The sequence below is a fragment of the Pinus tabuliformis genome, chromosome 7 (genome assembly GCF_031772625.1).
Source record: "Pinus tabuliformis cultivar Carrire ecotype Pingquan chromosome 7, CPIR1, whole genome shotgun sequence".
Taxonomy (NCBI): Eukaryota; Viridiplantae; Streptophyta; class Pinopsida; order Pinales; family Pinaceae; genus Pinus; species Pinus tabuliformis.
The window spans coordinates 330,859,471-330,872,835 of NC_142293.1; the positions used below are offsets into that span (position 1 = coordinate 330,859,471).

Sequence of the window (13,365 nt, forward strand, 5' to 3'; positions counted from 1 at the left end):
ATACGCCAACATTGTTGTACTATTATGTTGGTGTAAAAAATGGATTCAAAAATCTAGTGAAAATGATTTTAATAAAGGATGGGTGTGAACTTAAATTATTCACATCCATCCTTATCCTTATCTAATCTTGCAAAATTAGAATAATCATTAATGAATGTTTAAAAATGTAATTGCAAATTCTTTTGTTATTCTAATATAATAAGTATATTAATATTTTAAAAATATAAAATTAATTAAGTAATCAACCTTTGACTTTTTAATTATATTAATAATTAAAGAATTAAAATTAATCGAGTAATTAACCATTGACTTTAGTTTTTGAGCCCAAGTTTACCACGAGGTTGAGGGGACACCCTGTGCATGACGTATCCATCGGAGGTAAGCAATGACGAACGTTTCATTATAATAAATAGTAAATACGAAGCCTCTATCCATAACCATTAGCCACTCCATCTCCCACTCAAACAGAGGAGATTGCAACAGTTGCTTTGTTTGTTACTCAGTTACCAGAGAATAGCCTCGGCTCTCTCAGTATTTACGACCATGGCCGGAGAGGAGGCACCATTAAAAGTATGTAGGGTTTCAACTGTTGTACCGGCCATCCCCACAGTGAAGCATCGCATGTTCCTCTCCATCTTTGATCTTTATTCGGTAGCCTCCAATAACATGCGCTTTCTTTTTTTCTACAAACCGACCGCATCGACTACCGAAAAGGAATTTTGTGTGATAGTGGAGAATCTGAAGAGAAGCTTGTCGTTAGTTCTCGTGGATTTCTATCCATTCGCAGGCCGGTTGGATTTGAAGGGACGAGAATCCGGTCGGCCGGAGGTCGATTGTAACGACGGGGGAGTGGATTTCGTGGAGGCATGGACTGATATGACCTTCCAGGATGTGGAAACCAATGATTTTCAGCACACGAATTTCTTCCAACAGCTTGTCCCCACCTGGAATGAAAACTATGAAGCTCCCCTTCTTTCAGTACAGGTATGACGTAGCCGCTGAAAGTGATTTAATCTCTTTTATATTTGTTAATTCATCGAAAGTTTCATAGTGTTTGATTTAGTGTAAGCCGGACATATCTCGGCTGGTGCAGGTCACCGGTTTTCTTGGAGGTGGAATTTGTGTGGGAGTCCGTTTTCATCACGTTATTGCGGACGGAAAGTCATTCTTCCATTTTATGGAATGTTGGGCGGAACAAAGCAGAGGGATTCCTATTTCCAAAAAACCTCACCACATGAGAACAGTGTTTAAGCGGGAGAAGCAGAATTACACATTACCCAATGTTTCATTGACAACTAAACAAGTACTCACCCATCTGAGTAAGGAAGCCCATGTTTCTAGTTTTGCGAGAGATAATTTATTGCCCGTGAAATATGCAGGAAGCACCGGTAACGCCTCAGAGGAGAACATCAGTACAATCCACAAATCCACGAAAGAAGAAACAAAACTGGAAGTATCAGCTTTTCATTTCAGCGAAAAATTGATTAAAAAATTGAAGGAACGATCCGGAACTTTGTCTTCGTTTATAGCAGTTGCCGCGCAGTTTTGGAGATGCATAATGAAAGCACGCGAAGTCCCAGAGGAAGAACGCGTCGCTATTAAAGTTGTAGCTGAGTGTAGAGGGCGCGTAAAGCCACATTTACCTCCAACGTATTTCGGGAACTGCGTAAGCTTCGGTTATGCGCAGACTAGTGCGAAGGAGCTATTGGAGCAAGATATCCGGTTTGCTGCCCGTCTCATCCAAGAAATCATCAACTCCTGCACCACAGAGGAGTACATCAATAATCAGGTAGACTGGTATGAATCTCAGCTAAGCAGCAGAGGGCACGTTACTACTGAAAAATTGTCAGGCGTCCGCTACATCGTGCACACAATGTCGTCGCCGAAATTTGGTGTTTATGAGATAGACCATGGATGGGGAAGTCCGTTGAGTGTGCAGGATGCATTCATGGATACATCAAATATAATGGGGGGATTGTTTTTGTTGGCGGGTAGAGGTGGAGGAATTACTGTGTCAACTCAACTCCCTCGCCATCAGATGGAAACTCTGAAAAAGATCCTTATGATCATCCCCGATTGAATATTCGTTCGTTTCTTTAGGTAAGCCGTACTTTGTTAGAGTGTTCTTCTAGATCATCATAATCATCGCCCATTGAATAATCTTAACATTCCCTAGGGTTTTCTTATTTAACCTTTTTAGTGTGATTGAGATTGTTATTTTTGGTTTGTAAAATGTATTTAATTGTATAAATGGATTTGGTGTTTTGAATAATTTATGAATAATATAGATTGAGTATATCACCATTAAAACAAGCAATTTTAATAATATATGACATTTTCACATTTCTATAAATAAACTAATTTAAAATTTTAGTTTTATAACTCGTTAATGGTAAATTATTTAACTTTTAATTTATTATTTTTTAAATATAATTTTTAGATCTTAAAATTAAATAATTTGATTTAGTTTTATATTTTATTAATTAAACATTTACAAGTATATTGTTTTTATATATTAGGGATTTCTCATGAGGTTAACAGCAAGAAAAACCTGTAATGAGGTGTGCAAGAATGTGCTTAAATAAGAACAAGTTCATACAAGAACAAGAATACATTTTTAGAAACATATTAACATTTTTTTAGAAACATATTAACATTTATAATCATATATTCTCAGTGCTTTCGTAACCACCTCTCATTCTTACCATCTTGGATTTTTCAAGAAAATACACCCACTTTTCAAAAGGTGTGTGTGCTATATAGTATTGTCGTGCACGCTTTTGAAAGAAAACATGCTTTGAAGAGTTCACGCACACTCTAATGACTATAGTGTTTGAGAGTGAAGGAGAGAGACAATTCCCAAAAGGGGGTTATTATAAAGGAGGGGAAAGAGAGTTAAAACAAAAGGGGCTCGGTGGGGTAAAGGGTTATGAAGAACAAATTGGGTGGGGTAAAGGGTTATGAAGAACAAATTGAGGGAAGGAGGGATAAAGACACAAAGGAATGTTTTGAAGAGTTCACGCACACTCTAATGACTATAGTGTTTGAGAGTGAAGGAGAGAGACAATTCCCAAAAGGGGGTTATTATAAAGGAGGGGAAAGAGAGATAAAACAAAAGGGGCTGGGTGGGGTAAAAGGTTATGAAGAACAAATTGAGGGAAGGAGGGATAAAGACACAAAGGAATGAAGAGGGGAAAAGTTGGAGAGAGAGTGTGTGACTGAAAGAGAGAGGGATAGATGGAAATAGAGAGAGTGTGTGTGATTGAGTGTGAGGTAGAGAGTGAGAGGGAGAGATAGTGAACGGGTAGAAAGAGAGAGGGAAGAAGAGAGAGAGCAAAAGATAGAGGGATGGTGGGGAAAGAAGAAATATGGGAAGAGGGGGAGAGAGAGTGAGTAAGAATGCAAGGAGGGAGGGTGGAAGAAAGTGGGAGAGAACTAAAGAGAGAGACACAATGCAAGAGAGAAAGAGGGGAGGGGTGGTAATGAGGGAGGCATGGATAGATAATGAAAATGAGATAGAGGGGAGAAGAATGTCAAGAGAGAGAGAGAGAGAGAGGGAGGAATGTTTAGAGAGAGAGAGGTGGGATGTAAGCAGGATGGAAGGGTAGAGGTAAGAGAGAGGAGAGAGAAAAATGAGGGGAGAAAGCAGGATGTATGTGGAGAGTGAGAGGGAGAGAGAACAAGAGAGACTAATGGAGAGAGAGAGAGAGAGAGAGAGAGAGAGAGAGAGAGAGAGAGAGAGAGAGAGAGAGAGTGGGAGAGAGGGAGGGAGGGAGATAGTGAGAGGGAGAGAGAGATAAAGAGAAGGACAATGTAGGGTAGTTAGAAGGAGAAGGTACGTGCAAGCTAATTATGGTCTCTCATGATGCATGAGTGGCAACGAAAACTTGGAAAAACAACGATATGTAACTTGGAGGGATAATTAGAGGTATTTATGCAATGAATTTGAAGATGGCGTAGAAAGAAGAAATGTAGGAAAATGAGTTGGATTTCCAAATATCAAATTTTTATTTACAGAAATTGGATGCATGAGTGACAACGAAAACTTGGAAAAATAACGATATGTAACTTGGAGGGATAATTAGAGGTATTTATGCAATGAATTTGAAGATGGTGTAGAAAGACGAAATGTAGGAAAATGAGTTGGATTTCCAAATATCGAATTTTTATTTATAGAAATTGTGCTCAACGATGTGAACTTTAAGTACATTGGTTTGTTATTTTTCATGCAAAACATAATGCATATGTTATTGTTAATGTAACATATAAGTATCTAAAGGAAGAAAAATTGCTAACCTTGTGGGGTTGTGAGAAGAGATTGTTATTGTGCCCAACTATTTTCCCAAATTTTATAATATTACTTTTATACTTTTCTTTTACATTATGAAAGTCATTCTGTATTTTAGTATTTTTGACATATGTTAAGAAAAAAATATATTATGAATAGTGAACATTGTTAAATTTTTAAACACTTATATACTTAGAATTTGCACAATCAAATCTATCTATGATTGTAGTTTCATGAACAATGGACTTGTATCTCTTATAGATAAATAATGTTAAAAATAGAGAAATATGTATATGTATGTGTGTGTGTGTGCGTGTGTGTATTTCTCAAAAATTGATTTTTTTCATGTATTTGTAGCCCAAACCATAAAGTTTGGGAACCTGAACCTATATTTGAAGCAACCAACTCATCATGCATGTAATATTCTCATCAGAAATAAATTTGAATCCAAAAAATATATGCACATTCCAGGTGCTAAAAATGTGCCTGCATTCATAGTGGTAAAAAAGTGTGTGCATTCCTACCACTAAAAATGTGCATGTGTTCCTAGAAGCAGGAATGCATGTGTATTCATGTTGCTAGGAACTTTAACACATGGGAAATGGTTCAGTTGGGTTGGGTGTTGATAGAGGGGGAGAGATAATGCTATAGAGTGAATAAGGGAGGCAAAGAGAGAGAGGGCGGGGTGGGGAAGAATGGGTGTGGAGTGAGGGGCAAAGAGAGGGAGACAAAGAGTGAGTGAGGGCTGGAAAGCTAGAAGTATAGAGAAATATCACTGGGAATGGACATAGAGGGAGATTTGTGGGAGAGGGGAGTTGTGGGATACAGGAAGCCTTGAGGACAATATTGTATGTATCTTAACTGAAGCAAAGGATATTGGAAGCCTTGAGGACACTACTGTCCATCAATGACAACTTTACCAATCACTGAAGGAGTCTTCAAAGCTCTTCATGATACCCAAAATAAGTTCCTTCAATGACACTTCATGATAGCCTTCAACAATGCATCATGCTCTCCAAGGATGCCTCCAAGATTAACTTCTACATGTCTTCAAAAATTCTTAAATAAGCTCTCCAAGGTTGAGTTACTTCAACAAATTTTCAATGGTCTAAATAATGCTCCAAAAGATGCAAAGAGTGTTCACAAGGGAGCAACTCCAAAACTGAGATCAAGTCTATCAAGGTTGCCTTTCAATTTTGCTTCAACAAATCTGCTCTAAAGTTTCTTTAGGTTTACTCAAGGTTAGATAAAAAAGACTGCTTTCAAAGTGCTGATCAAGACTGCCCAAGATATCCCATAGAAGGCTAATCCAAAAATGTTGATCCAACCTGCTTCAAGATTGCTCCAAGAATTTTCAAAAATGCTTCAAGATGCTCCATGGATGTCTTTAAGTCTGCTCATGAAAGGTTGCTCTAGGAGTCCTCAACTTAGCTCCAAATCTTTCATATGATCTTAACTCAGTTCTAAGAAGCCAATTCCAATGCAAAATCACTGCTTCAATAGTGCCCTTTAAAAGTCTGCTATACTCTATTCCAAAAGTGTCTTCAAATGATGCTAAAACATTGTCCTTAAAAGCTTCAAATGATGCCAAAAAACAAATAATCTTTTAATGTCACAAGGAGGCTCAAGATGATGGCCTCAAGTTCTGCTAGAAATATGTTCTAAATATGCTTCACAAAAGATACAAAAGTTGCTCCAAAATAGTGTAACAAAACCAGGTCTAAAGCTATGGTTCAAGGTCCATTCTCTGCTGCTCCATGATTTGTTTATGATTGTTTAAGGTCTACTCAGAACTACCACAGTCTCCTCAAACCTCAGTCCCAACACAGGTCGAATTGAAGTCTTTGTCCACAGTCTTATGCATAGGTCTGAGGTGCCAAATAACAAGTCTGAATTACAGATAAATCCACGTCTGAATTAGAGAGTTACACAATATGTCACAGAGAAATCCAAAACAGAATTTGTTCAACAAAATTATCTTAAATTTTCGACCTCCTTCTTTAGTAACTTGGTTCCAAATTAGCTTTTATATTTAATTGACTAAATTTTTCTATACTGAAATGGATGAGTTCAAGTTTATATATATAGTTGTTTGAATAAATGAAAAGACACATATGTTTGTTAAGGACGGAGCCGATATGAGTCAGCTAGGGTATTTTTATTTTTTATTTTTTTTCTCAATGTGTAAAATTCAAAATTTAATTTCTCCAAATAGGCTGAGAGTTAGAGGGAAAGTAAAGGCTTGATGGAAAGGTCTTGAATCCCTCTTTAAGCTAGTATAGGAGTGTTAAAGAGGTAATATCCCTGTAACATTTTTTTTTCATGTCACTGATATTGAGGTATGGGACAATCCTTTAGATTCTTTGTTTATAGGGATCAAGGCTTAGATATTAGGACAAGATTTAATTTAGATAGTGCTAGGGTGTGATCAAGAAAATTTTAAATTATTAGGATTAGGGTTTTTAGGATTTCATTAGGGCAAGGACATAAAATTAGGGTTTCAATAGGACTAGGCAATTTTAGGGTTCCTTCAACATTGCTAAGGTTTCATTAAAGTGTAATAGGGATTTTTTATGGGCGCGTAAAGCCACATTTACCTCCAACGTATTTCAGGAACTGCATAATTTTCGGTTATGCGCAGACTAGTGCGAAGGAGCTATTGGAGCAAGATATCCAGTTTGCTACCTGTCTCATCAAAGGAATCATCAACTCCTGCACCATAGAGGAGTACATCAATAATCAGGTAGAGTGGTATGAATCTCAGCTAAGCAATAGCGGGCACGCTACTTCTGAAAAATTGTCAGGTGTCCGCTACATTGTTCACACAATGATGTCACCAAAATGTCTTGTTTATGAGATATACCATGGATGGAGAAGTCTGTTGAGTGTGCAGGATGCATTCACGGATACATCAAATATAATGGGGATTGTTTTTGCTCGTGGGTAGAGAAGGAGGAATTACTGTGTCAACTCAAATCCCTCACCATCAGATGGAAACTCTAAAACACGTCCTAATGATAATCCCTAATTATCCATGATCAAATAATCGTTCACTTATTTAGATAAGTTCCTGCAAGCTCATCCCTCCCCCACTCATGATGCTCCCCCACCTTCTGTGGCACCCATGGCCCCTCTGCCTGTGACCAATGCTCCCCCTTCTTCCTTGCCCAGGCCCATCCTTTATGGGTGCTTCATTCTGGAGGATAACCCAGAGGAGGTTAGTTTGTTGTAGGCTCGTGGAACCTCTTAGGCACATGGTGGCTCCAACTCGACTTTTGTCTGACTTCACAACAGTTAGCCTCACCTGCCGATTTCCTAGTTGGTTTGTTTCCATTTCGGTTGATGGCTTAAAAAAATCATTTTTCTTTGGAAATTTCCAGAGTGATAATTCAGAGATTGAAGCTCTTTTTACTCTACCTCAACTTGAAACTATCATCTTTCATCATTCCATTGTCAAGACACCCCTAAACCTTGCCCTCCTATGTAAGCCATCCTATGCAATTTACAAGGTTCTACATTTTTAAGAAACAATATAAACTTTGTTTCCCCTCCAAAGATAGTGTACTCTTGTCTTATCTCTCTGGTTTCTAATTGTGAAGAAGAGACAAAATACATAGCTATACATATTGTAAATTTAGCTCTAATAGTCTTTCTAAGAAACATACTACCCAAAAAAATTTCTATACTGTTAGTCTTTCTCTATAACCCATAATCATTTCCGATGGAATATTCCCTTGTTTCTTGTTTGTTGAGTCTCCTCGTCATCATTCGTGATTGAATATTCTTTCCTTTATTTATTTAGTGTCTTCAATCGGTTTTGAAGGGCGTTGCCTTTGGGTTTTTTTAATGGAATTTTTGTATTGATTTGGAGATTGTAATTTTTGTTGGTTTAAAATGTATTTTAATTGTATAAATGGATTCTGAATTTTGAATAACTTATGGAACACTGATTGTGCAGATTACACTATTTAAATTTGTAAATTTTATCTAATTCATACTAGACTTAAAAATATATTAAAAATACCCCAGAACATAAAATAATCAGATTATGTCTATGAGAAAAGTAGAATGTGCATCAAATTTGAAATTTCATTTTAATTTTTTTTACTTTTTTTTTATAGAATTTGAAGAGTAGAATGTGCATGAAATTTGAAATTTTATTTTAACTATTTTATGGAAATAACAGAAAATAAATTACCAAACTAAAATAATTTAAAATTTTAGATATAAAATGGATGTTATATAATTGGCTAATGGTAAAAAGTTTACTTTTAATTTATAGTTTATCAATTTTTTTTTTTCATTATCAAATTAAAATTAAACAATTTGGTTTAATTTTTATTTTTATTAATTAAATATCTATAAGGATAATGTTTTTACATATTAGGGATTGCTCATAAAGTTAATGGCCAAAAAATAGTAATGGGTGTGCAAGAACATGCTTAAATAGGAACACACCCACACAAGAACAAACACACATTCTTACAAACATGCTCACATTCATAATCATATATTCTCAATGTTTTGGGAACAACCACTCATGCTTACCATTTTGGATTTTTCAAGAACACACATACATTCTTAAAAGTGCACCCACTTTTGAAAATGTGTGTATGCTTTCAAGAACTCCTATGCACACAATTGAAAGCAAGCATGCTTTCAAGAGTTCATGCATGCTATAATGACTATAGTGTTTGAGAGCGAGGGAGAGAAACAAAGCTTAGAAGAAGGTTGTTGTGAAGGAGGGAGGGAAAGAGAGACAAAACTTTGAGGGGGAGGTTCAGGTAAAGTGTTGTTGTGAAGGAGCCATTGAGGGAGGGAGGGAAGGATAGAGACACACAGGAAGGAAGAGGAATAAAGGGGAGAGAGAGAGTGATTGAAGGAGAGAAGGGTAGACGGAAATAAAGAGCGAGTGAGGGAGAGAATGAGAGGGAGATAGAGTGAGGGGGTACAAAGAGAGAGGGAAAGATAGAGGGTAGTGGGGAAGCAAGAAAGAGAGGGAGAGTGGGGGAGAGAGTGAGTGAGCATGCAAGGGTGTGGGGGGGTGGAGGTGAACAGAGTGCAGAGGTAGGGAGAGGGAGAGAGGGGAGGGGTGATCTATAATCAAAAAGTGAAGGTTTCATGAAAATATTTGTAAGCTATTTTATGTATTTTAGGAAATGGATCGCGATTGAAATATCACATAAACTTAAATAAATTTTGCATAATTTTAACATTTAAAATGGACAAACACGCAACATCAGACAAAAAAATTGATAACAGAGTTCACCCTTCTTGGGGTACGTCTCATGGTCCAACTTCCAATGGTGGCCTTATTTGTTATATGCTCAAATGCTCAATACATAATCATATAAGCGTCAATTTGCAAAAATAACACTGTTATCATGTCGAGAATGCCCAAAAATCTCTGTCTAGGCTCTTCTTGAGCTCAAAAAAGGTTAAAAATTGAGCAATATAGTGCTCCTTGAAGTTTTACTGCAAAACTCCTCTACAAACTGGTCTCGTTCTGTAAATTTGGAAACCAAAATAACATAGCTCAATTGTTTGGGTCGTTGTAATGTCGTATTTTCAGTCTCAGGTTCGATCCGCAATTTCAGGTGGAGGCTACATTGTTTTTAATATAAAAAAATCTTTTTTTTGAACTGTTGGGTCGAATTCCCCTCCTACCCTCGCGTTGATGGTCGTATGGGGCCACATAAGACAAAGGGGTGCGGACCCTATGCCACGTTCTCTCCTTGTCCCCACTCTTGGTTGTGTGGTTGCCATATGGCTTGGGCTTGGGCAAGGGCAGGGTGCCACATGCCTCGTCCCCTTCTCATCTATTGTCGGTCTTATGTATTAATGGAAACCAAAAGCCGAGATGGTCAGGCATGCCCACCGACCTGCCTATTACCCCCAACCATCCAACTTCTTTTAATTAAATAAAACCATGTACCCATTATATAATAAGAAAAAATTGTAGCCTAGTTGGTAGAGAGCTTGTTGCATGGACGATAGGTCATGGGGTCAAACCCCATGGAGTTGGTCGTTCAACTAGAAAAAATTTGGCGCCATTCCCAAGGCCATGTGGAAACCTCTGATTGGGCCATGTGGCACCCTTTGATTGGCCCACATGGTGGCCCGATATTGACCCATCTCACGTAACTTCAAACCAATACTAGTGTTCCACGTGTCCTCACAGGATTGGCCCATATGCCACTATAAAATCTAATTAGTGTTGACGTTACCACCATGTCATTGAATACTAATAATCATTTTGTTTTAACTTATAATATGACCAACTTGGTTATTGTGAAGATCATTTTCCTTCATCTATTTCAACATAAGAATATAACATAACTAGTGAGGGATAAATTTTCCTTAAAACAAATTCCAAAACGCATTTCTCCTCAAGTTTAATAGAGGATAGCATGTGCCCTTTGCATACTTATACATGAGTTCTAAGTAAGACTGAAAATAAATTCCATCATAATGTTATGTGTGAGCATTAAGCTTAATCAACCTATTTGACCCTCTATATTATGCTAAATAGGTTCCACTTATTGACTCTTGACATCATAACCACAAAGTATCATGATTCTATTACAAAAATAAAAATATAGATGTATGAGTATTATCCTACTTATAGCAAGGTAACTAAGGGAAGAGTATGTCTCTCTTCATCAGTAAAACTAATAAATATGATATGTAATCACAAAATATATTGACCCAACAACATTTCAAATTTCATTAATTAAAAATTCCCAATCCTAGTTCTTAAGGAAATGCTTCAATCATGAGAATTGTATAATGAATGTTGCATCAAGAACAACTAGTATTACCAATTTGGAAGCAAATTATTCTTCAAAAAACGTCAAGTAAAACAATGGACCTACAAAAACTGGGAAGAAATAGTTATTTTATACAGTCACTAAAGCATAAGGCCGCACCCTTGAATACATTCACTTTTGATGAACTTAATATCCTCATTTGCACAAGTAATTAAATCCTACATAATTTATCATTGTAAAATTGTTTCCAACAACACCCATTTTTTTATGATAGCTTTATATGATAAAAGTAACATTGTCCTGCTGATCTATTCACACTTCAACAACTTTACTAAAATTCATTTTCACATTTATACAAAAACCTACAGACATAGGAAGCTACATCCATTGCATAATCTATTCATAAATTTCTGGTACATAAAAGCTATAGTCAATGAGACATTTACTCTAAGGATTTATGTGCATAAAAGCTACAGTTGTTGAGGCCTTTTGAAAAACCGCTTGCAAGCATACAATATACAACCATTGAGGCATTTTGTCAAATGCTTGGCGACCATCATCTCTTAAGACAATTTGATAGTCAATAGTAACATGAATATAAGATTTTCACTCAACCTATTTAACTCATAAAATTCATAAATTAAAACTTCAAATATTGGCATATTAAAACATAAACTAAATCATCTTAATCCTTCACCTAAAACTCGACAACAGACACAATTGGCAGCAATAATTTTCAAAGTCATCCAAATTAACGATCTAGGTTTGGAGAAGTGCGTTTGTGGAATCAAATGGGGGGTTACATGGCCAAATGGCACAGATACTCCCTGATGTTGAGCAGAAACACAACAAAAATTTCAAGAGATGCAATTTATTAAAACAACAACAACAACAAATCTACTATCTCATTTATCACTTTTATCAAACGCTTACTGTGAAAACATCATCTGCGACTATACATGGAGAAAAAAAAATTCATATTTATGCTAATGTGGTGTTTTAGTCAACTCGTGGCGACCTTCTATGGACAAAAATTCATTATAAAAAGAACTTAAAACTTTGGCAAAACATTATTGTTTTAATGCCCTTGCATGTAAATTCTCAACTACAACTGCCATTCATTATTGGTTTGCCCAGAATTAACTCTGTAAAGATTTCATAAACATTCACAAGTAGAAATTGACAATGAATTTAAAATTTCTTCGACACTTTTAAATTGATAATAAACTAAAATTTCAAGAATGCTTATGAATATGTTGGCATTATGATGTATGTGTTGTACTTGATGGCAACCCACTCATAGAAGAACATCTCACTTATATACATTCGGATGAATCTACAGAAGAGATATCAGATGTGACATAATACATGGGATGCAGGACAGCTTAAAGGAATCAAATGACAAGTCCTTAGTATGACAAGTAAGCCTTGCCATCAAGTCCAAAGGGGGAGATTGTTGGCATTATGGCTAAAGTGTTGTCCTTGATGGCAACCCATACAGGTGATAGATCACAGTACTTCAGGTCAGTAGCAGAGATTGATGATCAGCTATCAAATATTGAAGAAAATAAGGGGTACGCAGGCACACCATACAAAAGGTGCGGACACGCAGGCATGTGTTAGAAAAGATGCGTACATACCCGCAGGTACACCATGTAAAAGGTGTGGACCCTAGTTCACGCACTTTCATGCAGTGAAAAAGTATTCTCACGTGGGAATCCGATGGTGGACCATAGTATTTAGCCCAATGTATTTGATCCTATGGTTTGGTCAGTGGTATTGTTTTATATTATTATTATTATTATTGAGCCCCATGTTTTTGGGCCCCTTGTTTTGGTTATCTATGGTATTGATCCATGATTTTAGGAAGAGCTTGCCTATATAAAGCAAAGGAGATCATTTGGCTAGACACTTGTGAAATAAGAAGATCTTAAGAGAAGCTAGATCTGAAATTCTTGTAATCGGTTTGTGAGAGAGAGTTGAATCAATATCAAGGAGAAACATGAGAATTACAAGTCGGATCTACTAATGGTTTGATATCTCCTGGGCGCATGTTCAGATCTGTAGATCTGACAGTCTGGGTTATTCTTGAAGTCTTGAAATTATCTATACCCGCAGGTATGCAAGTACAGTGAAAGAAAAGTGCAGAGATACGCAGGCACAGAAGTGCTGCAGGTGCGCAGATACGCAGGCCCAGAAGCGCTGCAGATGCGGAGGTGCGCAGGCAGTTCATTGGACACAGAGCGCAGGTACGCAGGAATTCTGTAAGGCACAGTGCGTGAGTACACAGGAACGCAGTTGGAGACA

At 36.9% G+C, this 13,365-nt stretch overlaps 1 protein-coding gene across 1 annotated transcript; it reads left to right on the plus strand.

Moving 5' to 3' along the window:
• The first annotated feature begins 543 nt into the window (after positions 1 to 543).
• Positions 544 to 2,080, plus strand: LOC149247298 (hydroxycinnamoyltransferase-like). The gene is made up of 2 exons (XM_089443817.1): positions 544 to 984; positions 1,094 to 2,080. The coding sequence occupies exons 1-2, from the start codon at positions 544 to 546 to the stop codon at positions 2,078 to 2,080; spliced, it is 1,428 nt and encodes a 475-aa protein (XP_089299943.1).
• Positions 2,081 to 13,365: the final 11,285 nt, after the last annotated feature.